The 17,758-nt window shown below is 40.3% G+C and overlaps 2 protein-coding genes across 2 annotated transcripts; one reads left to right on the top strand and one right to left on the bottom strand.

Annotated features, from left to right (window-relative positions):
• The first annotated feature begins 2,749 nt into the window (after window positions 1-2,749).
• LOC120421333 (protocadherin Fat 4-like) lies at window positions 2,750-5,409 on the top strand. Its single transcript, XM_039584503.2, has 3 exons — window positions 2,750-2,895; window positions 2,952-5,129; window positions 5,188-5,409. The coding sequence occupies exons 1-3, from the start codon at window positions 2,838-2,840 to the stop codon at window positions 5,364-5,366; spliced, it is 2,415 nt and encodes an 804-aa protein (XP_039440437.1). The 5' UTR covers window positions 2,750-2,837; the 3' UTR covers window positions 5,367-5,409.
• On the bottom strand, window positions 5,377-16,933 carry LOC120421332 (uncharacterized). Its single transcript, XM_039584502.2, has 7 exons — window positions 16,624-16,933; window positions 11,657-12,066; window positions 11,414-11,602; window positions 7,305-11,319; window positions 6,145-7,252; window positions 5,732-6,090; window positions 5,377-5,675 (listed from the first exon to the last, which is right to left on the bottom strand). Exons 1-7 carry the CDS (start codon window positions 16,730-16,732, stop codon window positions 5,455-5,457), a joined length of 6,411 nt encoding a protein of 2,136 aa, XP_039440436.1. The 5' UTR covers window positions 16,733-16,933; the 3' UTR covers window positions 5,377-5,454.
• Window positions 16,934-17,758: the final 825 nt, after the last annotated feature.

The raw sequence follows: 17,758 nt of genomic DNA on the forward strand, positions 1-17,758 counted from the left end.
ATGACCAATCACCCCATGCACACAAACAGCGACACAAAAGAGACAAAAATTATCGCGAGAAAATAGGACTGCGCGTCCCAAGAAGCACTGCACTTATCAAAAACTAAAAACTAAAAACTAAAAACTAAAAACTAAAAACTAAAAACTAAAAACTAAAAACTAAAAACTAAAAACTAAAAACTAAAAACTAAACACTAAAAACTAAAAACTAAAAACTAAAAACTAAAAACTAAAAACTAAAAACTAAAAACTAAAAACTAAAAACTAAAAACTAAAAACTAAAAACTAAAAACTAAAAACTAAAAACTAAAAACTAAAAACTAAAAACTAAAAACTAAAAACTAAAAACTAAAAACTAAAAACTAAAAACTAAAAACTAAAAACTAAAAACTAAAAACTAAAAACTAAAAACTAAAAACTAAAAACTAAAAACTAAAAACTAAAAACTAAAAACTAAAAACTAAAAACTAAAAACTAAAAACTAAAAACTAAAAACTAAAAACTAAAAACTAAAAACTAAAAACTAAAAACTAAAAAACTAAAAACTAAAAACTAAAAACTAAAAACTAAAAACTAAAAACTAAAAACTAAAAACTAAAAACTAAAAACTAAAAACTAAAAACTAAAAACTAAAAACTAAAAACTAAAAACTAAAAACTAAAAACTAAAAACTAAAAACTAAAAACTAAAAACTAAAAACTAAAAACTAAAAACTAAAAACTAAAAACTAAAAACTAAAAACTAAAAACCAAAAACTAAAAACTAAAAACTAAAAACTAAAAACTAAAAACTAAAAACTAAAAACTAAAAACTAAAAACTAAAAACTAAAAACTAAAAACTAAAAACTAAAAACTAAAAACTAAAAACTAAAAACTAAAAACTAAAAACTAAAAACTAAAAACTAAAAACTAAAAACTAAAAACTAAAAACTAAAAACTAAAAACTAAAAACTAAAAACTAAAAACTAAAAACTAAAAACTAAAAACTAAAAACTAAAAACTAAAAACTAAAAACTAAAAACTAAAAACTAAAAACTAAAAACTAAAAACTAAAAACTAAAAACTAAAAACTAAAAACTAAAAACTAAAAACTAAAAACTAAAAACTAAAAACTAAAAACTAAAAACTAAAAACTAAAAACTAAAAACTAAAAACTAAAAACTAAAAACTAAAAACTAAAAACTAAAAACTAAAAACTAAAAACTAAAAACTAAAAACTAAAAACTAAAAACTAAAAACTAAAAACTAAAAACTAAACACTAAAAACGAAAAACTAAAAACTAAAAACTAAAAACTAAACACTAAAAACTAAAAACTAAACACTAAAAACTAAAAACTAAAAACTAAAAACTAAAAACTAAAAACTAAAAACTAAAAACTAAAAACTAAAAACTAAAAACTAAAAACTAAAAACTAAAAACTAAAAACTAAAAACTAAAAACTAAAAACTAAAAACTAAAAACTAAAAACTAAAAACTAAAAACTAAAAACTAAAAAACTAAAAACTAAAAACTAAAAACTAAAAACTAAAAACTAAAAACTAAAAACTAAAAACTAAAAACTAAAAACTAAAAACTAAAAACTAAAAACTAAAAACTAAAAACTAAAAACTAAAAACTAAAAACTAAAAACTAAAAACTAAAAACTAAAAACTAAAAACTAAAAACTAAAAACTAAAAACTAAAAACTAAAAACTAAAAACTAAAAACTAAAAACTAAAAACTAAAAACTAAAAACTAAAAACTAAAAACTAAAAACTAAAAACTAAAAACTAAAAACTAAAAACTAAAAACTAAAAACTAAAAACTAAAAACTAAAAACTAAAAACTAAAAACTAAAACTAAAAACTAAAAACTAAAAACTAAAAACTAAAAACTAAAAACTAAAAACTAAAAACTAAAAACTAAAAACTAAAAACTAAAAACTAAAAACTAAAAACTAAAAACTAAAAACTAAAAACTAAAAACTAAAAACTAAAAACTAAAAACTAAAAACTAAAAACTAAAAACTAAAAACTAAAAACTAAAAACTAAAATCATTCGTAGGCAAAAGAAGACGATTTTATAACAGTATTTTTCTACAAATATTCACCGCTCAACAACGACCCTAAACCTTGACTGATTTGATTCAAAATTTCGGCGTTGTCGTGCTATCTTGTCGCACGTTGCTTATCGACGTTACGAGAAGAGCCGTGTCAATGTTTGACCTTGAATAAACAAAAATAAGAGCGCGCAATGTAAACAATAACAAACACGTTTTGTTTGGGTGACCATTCTGTTTATAGTTCTGAAGATTGGTTGAGTAAGGTTGCTGGAGTCCCGAGTTATAATTAAAAATGTTTACGGTAGTCGGGCATTTACTTGTGTCAAACGCGTTCTGACTTGAAATCTCTTTGACCAGTTGTCGCTCTTGCAGCAATTTTCAGGCTGTGTCAAGTTAGCACGACAGGATTGAAACTTCTTGCATATGAAGAGCGGCAAGAATACATGGAGGTTTTTATTTAATATCTCAGGATTGCAATTGAATTTTGGGCAAGATTTGTTTATTTGATTTACTCACCAAATTAAGGGATCTTTTCGCAATTCATCCCTTTTATGGTGCAATTGAATAGTTTTGCTTCCCAAAAACTGCGACATACTGCAGCCATTCATGCCGGTGATATCGCTCTTCAAGTACCGAATAACATGCTCCAAGATAAGACTCAAGTGTTTTAGTGTGATCTTTGTTTATCGCAGCACACTTTCACCACTAATCGATCTGTTTTCCATTTAGTATTCAGCCAGATTCGATTCGACTCAGAGGTTTGTTTGGGCAATTTGGTTGAAAGTGACGTAGCTATGAACTATTTGAAACAACTTGTTTTATTCATTGCGATTGCTGCAGCTTCAGCTCAAGGTTTGATCTCTTATCTTTAATAATTTTGAAAATTATTCAGAACAAATTTATTTTAGACTGTCAATCGCCAACGTACAACTTCAGAACGCACTCCAACTTGGACACCAAGCTGGAGCTTGGTATGCAAGAGGGCGTTGAGGTGGGAAGATACGCTGTAACAAACACCAAGTCCGCCACAACCTCCAACGAGTACCTGGAGGTTACCGTAGACAATGACCAGCTTGTGTTCACCGTGAAGAAGCAGTTTGAAGAGTACGAAAAAAACGAGCATGGACTAAAGTTTGCAATGGTCATCCAGTTTAACTGCAATTCGGGAACCATTTCCGGAACGTACTACCAGGATATCATGGAGGTCAACAAGTATACACCGGAGTTCTCGCTTGGCGTGTACGAGGCTACGGTTCCGCTGCCATTGCCGAAAAACTTTGATTTGACTCCCTTTTTGGACGGTTCGAAGGGGATTACGGCGACTGATTATGATCTGTCCAGGAATACGGTTGAGTTCAAGTTGGCTCCAAATGACTACCTGCAGGTTGAATCGCTTCCCGTTGAGGGTAGTGCTAAGCAGTTCAAGGCAGTGCTGAAGTTGAAGGAGCAGATTCTGAAGCTACCCGGTGACATTGAACTGGAGTTGGAGGGAACGGATCAAGGTGATCCTGCTAGAACGGGACGTTCCAGGGTAGTGATCAAACCTGATCTGACAATAGAGTACAACGATCCTCCTGCGTTCAAGAGAACATTCTTCCAGGAGGACTACAACCCTGAGCTGGGGAATTCCTTTGTGGTTGAGCTTGTACCGGGAACGGCTCATGCAGATGTTCGGTACGAACTGGTCGGCGATGATGCACGGTACTTTGCGTTGAGTGTTGTCGCAGATAAGACTGCGGCAACAGTCCGTTTGGAGAAGCAATCACATCCTGCTGGGAAGTACTTTCTGAGTGTTGTCGTACAAGCGAAACGGTCGGAACTGCAAACGGCAGAGTGTGTCATTCTTGTTGACTTGAAAGAGCCGCATGAGTTGGGAACAACAGTTGAGCAGGTTTTAAGTACTTTGCATTTGGAAGAAAGGCGGACTCATGAGGAAGTATTCCCTGCAAAGGTTAGGGATTGCTCCTATGAGATTGTTTCCCAGGTTCCGAACAAATCCGAGAGTATCTTCAGCGTGGATGAGACCACCGGATGGGTAGTATCGTCCAAGTTTGATCGCGAAGATCCTGATCTCTTTGCAGACGTGGAGGAACCTCAGTTCCACATAGTTCTTCAACTGAATTGTGCAAATGATTCTCCTAAAGTCTCTAAAAACTACAGCCTGGATGACATTCCCTACGCAACGGACATCACCCACCTCCGGATTCTAGTGGATGACATCAACGACAATGCACCGGTGTTCCAGCATCCCAAAAACCGCGATCGAGTGTTTGCCTTCCCAGATCCCACCATTGCCGAACGGCTGATGATCAACAGTTTGATGCGCGTATCCGCTACCGACCTGGATGCCGGCTTGAACGCCGAGATTCGATTCCGGCTGGACTCGAACGAGTGCTTCGACATCCACCCCAAAAGCGGCGTCATCTACCCCACGGGGAATTGCTTCGAGGACAGAAATCCGGTGATTTTGACGATCTTTGCTACCGATCGCGATGGCGACGCGGATGGGAACGTTTCCCGGATGATGATTCGAGTGGTGCAAGCTATGATGTATCAGATCATAGTTTTGCATCCTATGAATGTTACGTTGGAGACCCTGGGAGAGTTTGTTCAAATGTTGGAAGCGAAAAGTGGGTTAAGAATTGTCATTTTTGATAACGCGATCATGCGTCGTGAGTTGTACGAGACTCAACCACTGGAAGTTGCCATTACAGTTGCTGCTGTGGCCTTCAACAGTGCTGGAGAACTGATCTCCACAGGAGACTTCATCAATGCTTTGGGAGAAACATCGAGTTTCTACGTGAAGACGCTGAGCGAACTCCTCAATTGCGATCTCTACCCGGAAAGTGCTTGCTCGGTGTATCCGTACATTGTGGTCATGTCGGTGTTCATCGTGCTCTTCGTCGCCTCGTTGGCTTTGGTAGCATACTTCTACTTCAAGCTACGACAATATTCTGTACCTGCCGAATCCCTTCAAACCGAACCTAGTCTCAAGTCCGAGGAGATTCTTGTCGATAATCCGGTGCTAGGGACCTTTTCAACCCCACCAACGGAAAGGAGAGATATTGCTGGGGCAACTGAAGACTGTATGTAAAAGTAATGATTGAGCGTTAGCTAATGCTTATACAAGTTTCTTGCTTTCAGACTCATCGGACAGCATTTCTCGTCGCAACCGTCTAGTTCGAAATCTTTCCGACCTCATGATCATCGACGAAAGTGAGGAAAGTCATAGACGAGATTCAGTTCCGGAAGTTTCCACCAGTCCTCAACGAAGGAAGTCCATCCGATTCAACGAAGAAGTGGAAAGGATTGAAACGCTGTAAAGTTTGTTTTTGTGTATAAAAAAGTGTATTCTCTGTACAACTACCCAACTGTGCATAAATAAATATTTTCCTCGTCCCAAAACCCCCTTCAGAATCGTTCGTTGTAGCTCGAATCGTTGTCTGCGCCGGGATGATGATGCTCCACGACCTCTATTCGCTCGACCAGCTCGTTGAACTTGACGTTTCGGGACTCCGTCGATGGAGGCTCCTCGAGCGTTACCCTCGAGGAGACGGACCCGTACTCGTCCACGCTGTCCAGCTTGGCGTTCAGCGAGTCCGCTAGCGTTGAGAAGCGGGAGTCTTCGGATTCTGGAAGGGAGTTGGTTATGATTGCGAGATTTGGTGGGAAATTGCTGTAAGTTTACCTTGATCGGTGATCCCGGCAATCTGGATTGATATTTTTCGGTCTTGCTGAGGACTGTCGTCGATCTTCTTGGCGCCTAGCGTTGGTGGAGATGGTGGAGGGGAGATGTCAAAGTCATTCTCTAGCTGGACTACGTCGGAGGGGTTCGCCGAGGTGGTGTTCAGTGGTCGTACGAAGCGGATGTACAGGAACACGGCTAGTCCGGCGCTGACCAAAAACAGTGCCCCAAGGACGGAGGCCGCTACTATAAGTCCTACCATGGTTGATTCCTCACTACATTGAGCGCTTTGGGATCCTAAGCAGCCGTTGCTGAAGGTATCCGTGGTGACATCTACTGGTAACGCTGAAGATCGGATGATTCTAAAAGCAAAAAAGATGTTGTAGGTCAGTGGGTTCTATGAGGTATCAACCTACCGTTGAATGGTATCCGAGTCTTGAAGCTCGTTGTTACTGTTGAGCGCGTAAACCACTAGACGACGAACAGAGTCTTCTGTAGACGCTCTAGCCTTTGAATCTCCTTGTGTATCATCCGAAGGAACTATAGCCTGAACCAGCGTTTGAATCCGAATCCTATCAGCGTTATTATTGATCTGATTCAGCAATCCCGCTTCATCCGCCCCTCCCGCTATGCTCATCATAACCATGTTGTCCTCTTCCAATCTATGGACGCTTATTTCCATACTAGAGCTCCTACCATCATCAGCTCCATCGCGATCAGTAGCTCGCACAACGACCGTCACCATCGAACTCGCCTTCATGGCATTCCTCAACGGGTAGATTCGTCCCGACTCCGCATCAATACCAAAGTCCTCATTCTCGCCAACACTGAACCTCACCTTAGCATTCAACCCCTCATCAACGTCCGTAGCCACGACCGTGATCAACTCCGGAAGCAGCATTCCGGCAGCGATCGCCGGAGCCGGGAATCCAAAGTGCAACCCCTGTACCGAAGGATACACAAACCCAGGACTGTTATCATTAACATCCTCCACGATCACGTTCAGCACGGTCACGTCCCGCGCGTAGTTCAGATCACCGGTCTCGATCAGAGATCGCCGCGTCCGAGTCACTTGATCCGGGCAAGCGAGTCGCAGTCGTAGCTGGAACTGCGGCACGAGCATGTCACCGAAGAGCGCGATGTTTTCGCGATCGAACGCCCGAGCCGTCAACCAGTGCGTTGTGGGATCGATCGAGAAGTAACCTTGGTCCAGCAACAGCGGGCTCTCACCGATCAACTCGTACTCGCACTCGCCGAGCTGCGAGGGGAAGATGTTTGGATGGGGGGATTCTTCCTGCAGGGATTGGATGACTAGGGATCGTTCGACGGTTGGGGTTTTAGGCGATCCTGGTTCGGCAGGACATTCAAGATCTTGGGTTACGTCTAGGAGGACGTCAACCGTTGACTGCTTTCCAGCTTGTGAGTTTAAGGCCGTGACTTGAAATTGGTAGTTGATGGGATAGAGAGGTTGTTCAATTCTCAAAATTCCGTCGGTGGAGAAGGATAACCGTTCTTTGAGGTAAGCTGAAAATACATTAGTTAGTATCGTATAAAGAGGTTGTACGACATGTCATACCATCTTCAATGTTTGATTGATGCTTCAAAACGATCGATGGATCCCCCGTTGAAGCCTTGACCACTCCAACCATTCCAGTTTGATCGGATTTCAGGAAGAAACGATAGTTCCCATACGGGAATACGGGGACGTCATTCTGCGGCTGTCCGGTCGAGCAGTCACGACAGTCTGTACATTCCACGATCGGAGGTTTTGGATCAATGCACGTTCCATCGTCTGGTAGTGAAACCAGCAGGAAACAAACGCTGCTAAGTTGATTCGTACTCTTTGCTCGTATAGTGAGATGAAGACTACGTAATCCCTGCAGATCTTCGCTAGTGATTTCCTTAGTCAGTTCGACACTAACTTCTCGCTGGTTCTGTGTGATGCGAAGTAGGTTACTGCTGGACTCGATCACTTCAACCACAACGTCTGCTGAATAGGTAGCATCAGAAACGCGTATTGGTTCCACCAAACTCAGCCGAAGATCAGTTCCGATAGCTCCGTTGTAATTGAGCTTCTCAAACAAAGGCGTTACTTCTGGATCCCGTTTCAAATTCACGACAACATCCGTTTTCACAGTAGAACTTCCAGGATTTGATACTGCTACACTGAAGCGAAGATAGCTCTTATCCTTCAAGTCATCTTCCGTAACTTCTTCCTTCAGTGCGATCTCCACTTCATTTCCGTTGACTTTCGCCTCAAACATCCCATGATCATTATCCACCAAGGTCAACGAAAACCCAGGAAGTAAACTACCTGCTTCAAACTCGATCAGTCCTCCTGCCGGAAACTTTACCTCAGTTGATCCCACCTCCAAACTTCCCTGGAAGTTGGAGCTCGTAAACTTGGGAGCAACAATCACTTCACGTACAATATCCAAAACCACGAATGCAGTCGCCGGATCACTTCCGGGATTCGTTGCCTGTATCCGGAACTTGAAAAATTCTCGATCCTCAATAGAATCCCAAGGGATGCTAACCCCAGCCCTTATCCTAATCACAACCTTCGATTGCTCAATCGCCACATCAAACCACCCGGAATCGCCCTGATCGGCGCCCACCGCGGTGTTCTCCCCGGCGGTTCCCGCCACGAAAGTAACATCTCCGATCTGCACCGCGGTCGAACCTTCCTGGATCGAACCGCTGTAAATCGCCTCCCCAAACACCGGCGTAATGATCTGCTCAACGTGCGCACTGACCAGCACCGTCGCCGAGTCCGCCGCCCCGAACTCGTTGTTCGCCTCGATCTGGAAGCTAAACAGATCGCGACCTTCGATCGCTTCCGCGGTCACCGATTCTTTGAGAGCAACCTTGAATTTGTCCTCCTCGCGGGTTATCTGGAACAGGTCGTGATCGTTTTCGACCACCCGGAAGGTTAGCGTTGCGGTGATCGTGTCCGGCTGCAGAGTGATCACGTCGGTTGCGGCGAACGTAACGTCGCGGCTTGGTTGGAGTGAGCCGCGGTAGAAGGTTTTCGTGAAGCGAGGGGTTGGGATGTCCCGATTTTCGACGTTCAGAATGATCGTGCAGGATGAGGTGGGCGCTGCGGGGTTGGTTGCTTGCAGTGAAAAGGTTAGGTATGGGAGGAAACGGATTTGGTTCCAGTTGGTTGTGGTTCGAAGGGATATCTGGATGTCCTTTTCAGCTGATAGGGATACTTCGAGTAGGTTGGAGTTGGTGCCAGTTAGTGAAAAGGTAGCACCGTCCAGTAAGGTGTTTTGGACGAATTCAATGGTGTCAGCTGAGAAGTCTGCTATAGCGATACCTTCCTTTAGAACTCCAGCGAAAGAGGTCTTCGCGAATACGATCTGAACAGGACGGATTATGTGGACAACTAAAGCAGCGGACGTTGTTGTGCTTCCCGGATTCATCGCTTGCACTACGAAGTTGATCTGTGATTTGTCCTTGAGTTGATCGACGGTGACAGCGTCCTTCAAAACAAATTTTAGACTGCCATCTTCCTGCACTTGATGTTCAACTAAAGCAGCATCCTCTCCAGCAACAGTGTAGAGAACTGCAGCAGTTGCTGTACCAACCTTCAACGCAACAGTCTCACCGAAAATGATGTCTTTCGATCCCTCAGTGATCGTTCCTCCGTAGGAAGCCTGCGTAAACTCCGGAACAACGATCACCTCACGCTCGATATCGACCACGATCGTGGCAAATCCAGATCCAACGCCCGGGTTCTCAACTTCTAGAACAAACTCAAACCTTTCGTACCCCTCGATATCTGCCGGGAGCAACGCTTTCTTCAAAGCCACTGTCAGCTCAAGTCCAGCCAGCTCAACCTCAAACAGATCCGAGTTGTTCAAGTGAACCAGCACCTCCAACCCTTCCGCTTCCGTGCCCGCTACCAATCGAATCGCTTCAAACGGTACCAGCCCAAGGTTCGTCCCGATGGTTGATTTGTACAGCGGTTTCTCAAATTTGGGCAGCTTGACTTCCGCTTTCTGGATAAACACAACCACCGGAACGGTTGCTACCAAGTTCCCTCTGGTGGCTTGCACGTTGAAGCGCAGGTTGTTCCGGTTTGCGACGTCCCCGTCGGGATTCGCAAGGGTGATCTGCAGCTCGTTTGAAGGGAGTTTCGCGATTTTGAAGAATTCGGCGTCGTTGTCAACCAGTGTGAACGCGATCGAATCGTCGTAGGTTTCCGGCGTCAGCTTCAGCTTCAGCTCTTGCAGCACGTTGCTGCTGTCAATGAGGCCTTCGTAGAGGAGTTGCTCAAACTGGGGCGTTGGAATGCGGTTGACCTCGACCAGGATGAAGCAGTGAGCCGTTGGGGACTTTGGATTGGTGGCTTCTACGATGAGGGAGAAGTGCGATTGGTACGGGATTGGTACACCATTTTTGAGAGCTACTGTGAACTCGTTGGGGTTTGCGGTTGCTTTGAGTTCGAATAGATCGTTGGTGTCAACCAACTTTACATCAGTGTCGTCTTTGAAGGTATCTGGGTTTACAGTCACTTTTATCTCTGACAAAGAGTTTGTCATCTCATTCAGTTGACCTTGAAGCAGACTGTTTGCAAACTTTGGAGTAACAATCGTTTGTCGAACGATCTTCACGACAGCTATAGTTTCAGCTACTATTTCTTGCTCGATAGAAGCACTAATCCTTACTAGAAGGTACGATTTTCCAGCCAGTGTTTCCTCGGTAATGTCCTTCGGAGCGAACGTAATCCTGTCTACTTCCTTTGATATCGTGAATAGGCTTGTGTCCCCACCGTAAGTAATGGTGGATTCACGCAGAGATTCAGGAATTGGAACGACTAGAGCATCCAGGACTCCCTCCTCTGTCACAGCTCCCTCGTAGTACAATTGTAAGAATCTTGGAACAATCTCATCCTTTACCACGTCCAATACCACGTAAGCAAGTCCTGCTTGTTCAACCCCAGCGTTCCTAGCTTCAATCACAAAGTGGAAGTAGAGCCTTTCCTTCAGCACTTCTTCTGTCAGAGCCACCGTTACGCTCAAGTGAATCCCGTTGTCTCCGGATGTTGCCGTAAAGTACCGTGCATCTTCGCCACTCAACGCTAGCGCAACTTCTCCTACTACACTCTCCGCCACCAGTTTGATCGCCGTCGGCAGCGTAACCACATAACCCGGACCAACCGCCCCTCCGTAAACCGTTTTCTCAAAAACCGGAACCAACTTAACTTCCGGTTCGATCTCCACCACCACTGCAGTCCGACCATCCGTGTCGGCATTCGTCCTCGATGCGATCACGATCGCGCTAGCGAACTGCTTCGACTCCGGAATCACCACATCAGGACGGAGCGCTAGGGAGGCACCGCTGCGGTCGTCCTTCGGCGTGACCGCGAACCATTGCGCATCGTCACCGCTCAGCTGGAATGTGACGGAGTTGTCGAAGGTGTCCGCCTTTAGGGCGAGCTCGATGGGAGGGAATTGCTCGCCGCGTTTGTAGGTTGCCTTGTACAGGGTGTCCTGGAACTGGGGAGGTTCGGTGTAGATCACTGTGGGATCGCCGGAGAACTTCAGCTTGGCATTGCCGGTTTTGGGAGGGTCGCCTTCGTCCTGGGAGGGAGACACTTGAGTTAATGGAAGATGTTCAAACATTTTTTTAAAAACAGACCTAGACCTCTACTTAAACAATCACAAAAAGTCTTACCGTTCCAGTGATATCAATGGTCAATCCCTCCTCGATTCTTGTCAAGGTAGCCTTCGTCCTCAACCTGGCTATGTACTCTTTCTGTGATGCTGACGCGATTGATTCCACCTCAAAGTACTCGTTTGCTGATAGCGCAAACGTGATTTTATTCTTCGTCAAATCGTAATCGTAAGCAACGACACCCTTTCCCTAAAACAATATCAATAGTCAGTTAAAGTTAACTTCCAATTCAAGTCTCATTACCCCATCGATGTACTGCATCAGATCGAACGCCCTCGGCAACGGAAGCGGAAGCACAATCTCGTACTCTGGAAGACTGAAAGTTGGTGTGTACAGATTCTCCTCCCTGAGAGGGACCTGATACCGGATGTTTCGCGATCCAGTCGTACAGACGAACGCAAACAGGCTGAGCAACGTCTGGCTGGTCTCTTTGGTGGCGTAATCCCGGAACGACTCGGTCGTGCTGATGGTCAGCTTGCCACCGTCGTAAGCGGCCGAAATGTACAGGACGGCGCCATCAAGGGCCGTCACCTGGACACTTTTGACGTTTTGCACTTCGTGGGAGGCAATTTCCTTGGCGATGTCCAGAATGGAAACGCCTCCCACATGGACCACAGTAGCACGGTTGAAGTCAAAAGTCTCGGAGTAGCAATCTGGAATAGTAATTAGCTTAATTAGATGGTGAAATACAAATGAGATATTTCAATAATCTGATAGATTTCTTTATAAGCAACAGCAAATTTTTAAACCCACAATTTTTAAATTTAACAAAAAAAAGATTTCAACATAAAATTCCACTTTTCTTTCTTACTTTCATTAAATCAATAGGCTTTTCCACTGTGCAAAGCATGACTCAAAATTTTAATTTATCTGATTGCACCCCATTGCTTCCCATCATCGTATCAAATTGATTCAATGAACAACGCCATTCGAGTTGTTTTGTGGGCTCCCAAGATAAGGAAGAAATCCGGACCGGCGGCCGCATTCTCTTTCAAGTGCTGCAAAGAACACCACTCGTTGACCAGTGAACAACTCACTCGATGACTGTTTCCCGTCAAGCGGGCTCGATAAGGATCTAATCGAGAATGGTCACTGGAGAGTTTTTGCGCGAAAATTGCTTGTTTTGTGTCATGAAATTGGTTTTTGGGTTTGATGAAGTGTTTGGGAAAGGAATTTATTCAGCAATTTTTGAATTCAAATAAAAAAACGAGATAAAAACAATAAATTGTGCAAAAATAATTTCTCTGATATCATGTTCCAAACAAATTTTTAATAAAAAAAAGATTGATCACTCCCAAAAAGTTATGAAAACTTAAAAAAAAAATTGCATGAAAATCCTGTAAAACTATTAAATCATTTAAAAAAATCAAGCAATTTTTCAACATAATTTCTGACATTAACCTAGAATAAATAAATACCCCTTGGAACTAGCAATTAATGAAGAGAATTTATGTCAAGACGGGCAGCAACCTTACTATTCTAAATTCTTTTGAAACTCAATTTTAAACCTCTATGATCGTATAAAATGTCATTGTGCTCAGAAAAATAAGTACTATCGTTATGTATAATTAAAACAGCATTTAACTAACTAACTAACGGAAGAACCTTTTTTGACAGGTCGTTTTTATGGGATTCCAGTTATTTCATCGAAATAAAGATTTAAAAAAATACATATCGTAAATAGTTCTTTCAATTTAACTTAAGACTTCAGAGCCAATTTAGCATTTGTGCAATTGTTTGACACTTCGGACAACTTTAACTTTTACTGCGGAAAGGCTATAAAATCACTCGAAAAATGAACTTCTTAAAACGAGCTCCTAGACCCACCTTCACGTATGCATATCAACTCAGAATCAAAAACTGAACAAATGTCTGTGTGTGTGTGTGTACCGAAATATGCTCACTCAATTATCCCAGCACTGTAGTGCACTGGCTGAACCAATTTTAATCGTTCTAATCGTGTTGGTCTCATTCGATCTGTCACGGGGTCCCATAAGTCCTTATTAAAAATTATGAAGTTTAGTAAAGTACTTCAAAACTGCTAAAACCATTTTGAAAAAAAAGATCATTTTGAAGAATGATCAAGTTTTTGCTCACGATTTTGTCTTCACCAGAACCATCTTTATATCAGATATTAGGATTTAAGATTCCTCTAGTTTCATCATTCCCTTAAACTCCATACAATTTTGGCAGTTGTCCATACAAAAAGGCTATTGAGCAATTTCAACCCAAAAAAAATATGTTTTATGTACTTTTTTCTCGACCCTCTCCGATTTCAATGAAACTTTTTAGACATGTTATCCTAGGCCTATATAAGCCAGTGAATATGGAGCCAGTTACACTCGATAATGACATTTGAGAAGGGCGTAAGTGTTTTAAATATTTTTGTATTTCGTAATTTAAATATTTCTGTATCTCTAAGCCGTTGCATCGTATCAAAAAGTGGTCAAAGACAAACTTGTAGGAAATTTGACGGGCTTTCCGAAAAAAATACACTGAAAGAAAAAAACACGCCACTTCTATGAGATTTTCCGATTTTTAAGTTTAAAGTCAATTTTGAAAGTGAGCCCACGATTTTTTTTCATTCAAAATTTTTGTGAAAATAGCCTAAGATGTTACAAAAAGACTCACGAAAAATGCAGGATGGAGCAACTCACCTAAAAAAATACAAAAATCATTTACTGAAACTGTTTTTTTTTCAAAAGTGCTCCAAACATCAATGTTTTTGAAAACCGAACACGAGAGTCGATTTTCCAGACAATTTTACATAAAAGTCCTCATATTGACCATTGTCCTAAGTCCAGTCCTTGTGAAGTTACAGCGATTTTACAAATAAGAAAGTTGAAAAATAGGGTTTTTGATGGTTTTTGGCCATTTCTATATGACAGACTTGAATTTTCAGTCTCGAAAATATTTTTACCGGAAAGCTCGTCCAATTTCCCATAAGTTTGTCTTTGACAACATTTCAATTGGATGTATGGGCTTACAGATATAAGCTAATTACATTGCTTATAACTTAAACATAATATTTTTTCAGTGTAGTATATAGTAACCTGGATAGTAAATCATCATAAAAAAACGAGTTATTTTGAAAAGTTGTCAAAGACAAATAAATATTCAAAAATCTATATCTTGAGACCGGAGAACCAGTTTTGAGATTTTTTTTTCTTTTTTAATGTAAAAAAAAATAACCATACAACATTTTACGATGAATTAACTATAGTCCCCTTAGAACGAGCTGTCAAGTAGGAGGCTTTCTGTCAAGAAGGGCAGCGAAGTATTTTTTTGAAATTGGATTAAAAAACCATTTTAAATCCTAAAGCTCTTAAGAAGCACTTCTTGAAAGCTCTTTGAGTGCACTTAATGGTTCTTATCCTAAATCTCTGGGAATGGTCTTATCTGAGATCTGCTGGGAATCTACTATGCGAAATGCCAAACAAGTTTTTTTAAAAGAGGAGCGGATGCATGTCTGGTTGTAGACTTAAGACTTCTCACTGTGCACGATGTCAAATTATGTGAAAAACTTTTAAAATGCAAATTTGTTTTAACAACTAATCATGAAGGGGTTACATACATGTAAATCGACAAAAATATCAAAGGTTGGTATGAGCACAAATTTAAACTTCTTTAAAATCTATTTTCAGGATATTGAAACATACATTTTCATCTGTTAACAAAATAAATTTGAACACATTTGGTTGCATCGTTGCTGACATAAAGCTATTTGAAGTTAGTAGTTTCAAAAATTGGGTGCCACGATATCTCAACACTGGCTTGACCAAATCGGCTCAAAATTTTGTTGAAGACTCGTTAAACCGGTCCTGTGTGCATGACGAAGGCTGATTTTCAAAAACTTAATTTTAAAAAAAGATAAAAATAGTTTTTCATATAAAAAGTACGATAGTTTTTGATTTTTATATTTTTTTTTAAAGCAAAATTTCAAAATCGGGCTTCGTCATGCACACGGGATATGTCTTGGGAGTCTTCAGCCCAAATTGCCAATTTGGTCCATCTCATCTCGAGATATCGTGGCCGTAAATCATCATAGTGTTTAGAGATAAACGTTCACAAAGTTTGACAGTTCGCTTTGCGGGCAAAATTGTGAACTTAAATCATCTCTTACTCATTTTAGTCACGAAATATCTTCATAAAACTTTTTAGTGGATTCAGTGAATTTTCTGTTACATGATTTTTTTGACATGTATGTATCCAAGTTAAGTATAACAAATATAAAAATGTAAAATTAACAGCTATAAAACAACATTTTGTGCAATTTATTTTTCTGGTATGAAAAGTCCGACCGTCTGAAAGTCCGTTCTCGCGATACAGATTATTGATTATTTTAATAACCTATTTGTATAGACAGCTCGTCAGCTGTGTGCTATCTTGTGACAACGATCATTTAGTACTATTCGAGAAAATCGATTGTCAAAGTTTGATGATAAATATTTTCAAAACTATGAATGGTAGAGCCAAACTTTTTGAAGCAATCGGTTCGTATACTATCGCTTAACAAACGCTCCAAGTTTCAACTAATTTGGTTACACCAGTTAAAAATACAGTAAATTATGTAATTAAAAATCTGAAAAGCACGTGTCACAAGTGTGTTTCGAAAGTAAAATTGTACTACGTGTCACAAGTGTGCACAGTATTCCCATACAAACTAAAATAGACATAAATCAAAAGTTTAACCGACTTTATCAGTATATTTTCAAAAACAAAAGATTGCATTGCCTTCAGAAAATGTGTATCAACATAAATTTGTGAAAAACAAGAAATTTTTCCCGCATTTTCCAACAACATGTATGACGTGTCACAAGTGTGCACGATCATTTTGATGATAAATTGGTCTATGTCACAAGTGTGTATTGCGATATCCGGGGAACGGAAGCGAGTTTCCAAAATCGGGTTAAAGCATCTTGTAGTGTTTGTTAATTATAGCGAAACGTCATCATTAACTCATTTTCGACCAAAATGGTCTATGTCACAAGATAGCACACAGCTGACGAGCTGTCAAAATTGTATGGAACTGATGTTGCAAAATGTCTTCTCCGGTACACACAAATTTTCATCCAAATTAAAAAGTGCAAAAATTTAATTTGTAAAAAATTGTTCATTCTTGGGATAATTGCTCATTTACGAGAAATTGAAACAAGTCATTCATGACATTGTATAAAATCACGAATACGGCTCTCAATACAAAAACTTACCTTGCGCGCATGTATAATCCACAGCAAACAACAATAATCCAATCAAAACCATCCATTTTCGTCTGGTTCGCCACATCCGGGTCTGCCCGATAAGATTAAACTTTTGCATTCTGGTGTATCTTACTGTATTTTTTAAACTGCCACTTTCCCGATATCACATTCTCAATCACTGCCGATTATCACAGCCAATAGACTAATTGTCTTCTATTCCACTCAAAAAACAAGGAGTAATTTTCACCCTCCAACGGCTTGAAGGCTTCCGTTCCGTTAAACCGTCCAACTCCCGTGCCACGCAAAGACTAAACTCGAGTGGCAATCAGGCGGACCCAATAGGGTGGAATCGATTACGAATCTCTCGGCTATCAATATCGGAACGTTTGTATTGTTCTGTTTTTAGTGCACCTGCGATAAGAGCTATCTTTGTCCACCACACGCCAACCATTTTTTGTGACGGGCCACCACAGAATCATATTGCAACGTGAAATTTATCGTATTTTTTCTCTAAAGGTGATACATTGTAATTAAATTAATGGTCTTATCAAATATAAAAAAAGATCTCTCAATGATGGTAAATGTTTCCTGGAATGTCTTGGAATCTGAATCGATTTTTTTTCTTCATAAAGTAAAAGTAATTATCGATTTGAGACATTTTGCAGGGAAAAAAAAAGTTTCGGTCTATTTGTGTTGTCAAAGATGTTGGTACCGTAAACTGGGGTCAATCGGGACACATGGGGCGAATTGGGACAGCAGTTTTAACCATGTTGTAGCACAATATTTTGATTTTTCTGGTTGGTTTCGGTTAGAACAGACTCAGGCCAACAAAATGTGTACATCCATTTCCAAATTTAAAAGCTTTAAGTGCTCTAGAAACTGCTGTCCCTATTCAGACTGTAGTCCCGATTCACCCCAGATTACGGTATGTCATAAAATGTAATATCTGTCATGATACAACACAATTTTGGATAGCACTGTTGGCTTGATGAAACATGCTTGTGTCGTTGTCATCCACCCCGTCGAAAATGTTTGTCGTTGAACATAGATTTTGTATTATCGACAAGTTAGGCAATGTTGGCAAAGGGTTCTATATTTTAGAAATCAACAATAAAACAATAAAATTAAATAGTGTCTTTAAACT

This window comes from Culex pipiens, chromosome 3 (genome assembly GCF_016801865.2).
Source record: "Culex pipiens pallens isolate TS chromosome 3, TS_CPP_V2, whole genome shotgun sequence".
Taxonomy (NCBI): domain Eukaryota; kingdom Metazoa; phylum Arthropoda; class Insecta; order Diptera; family Culicidae; genus Culex; species Culex pipiens.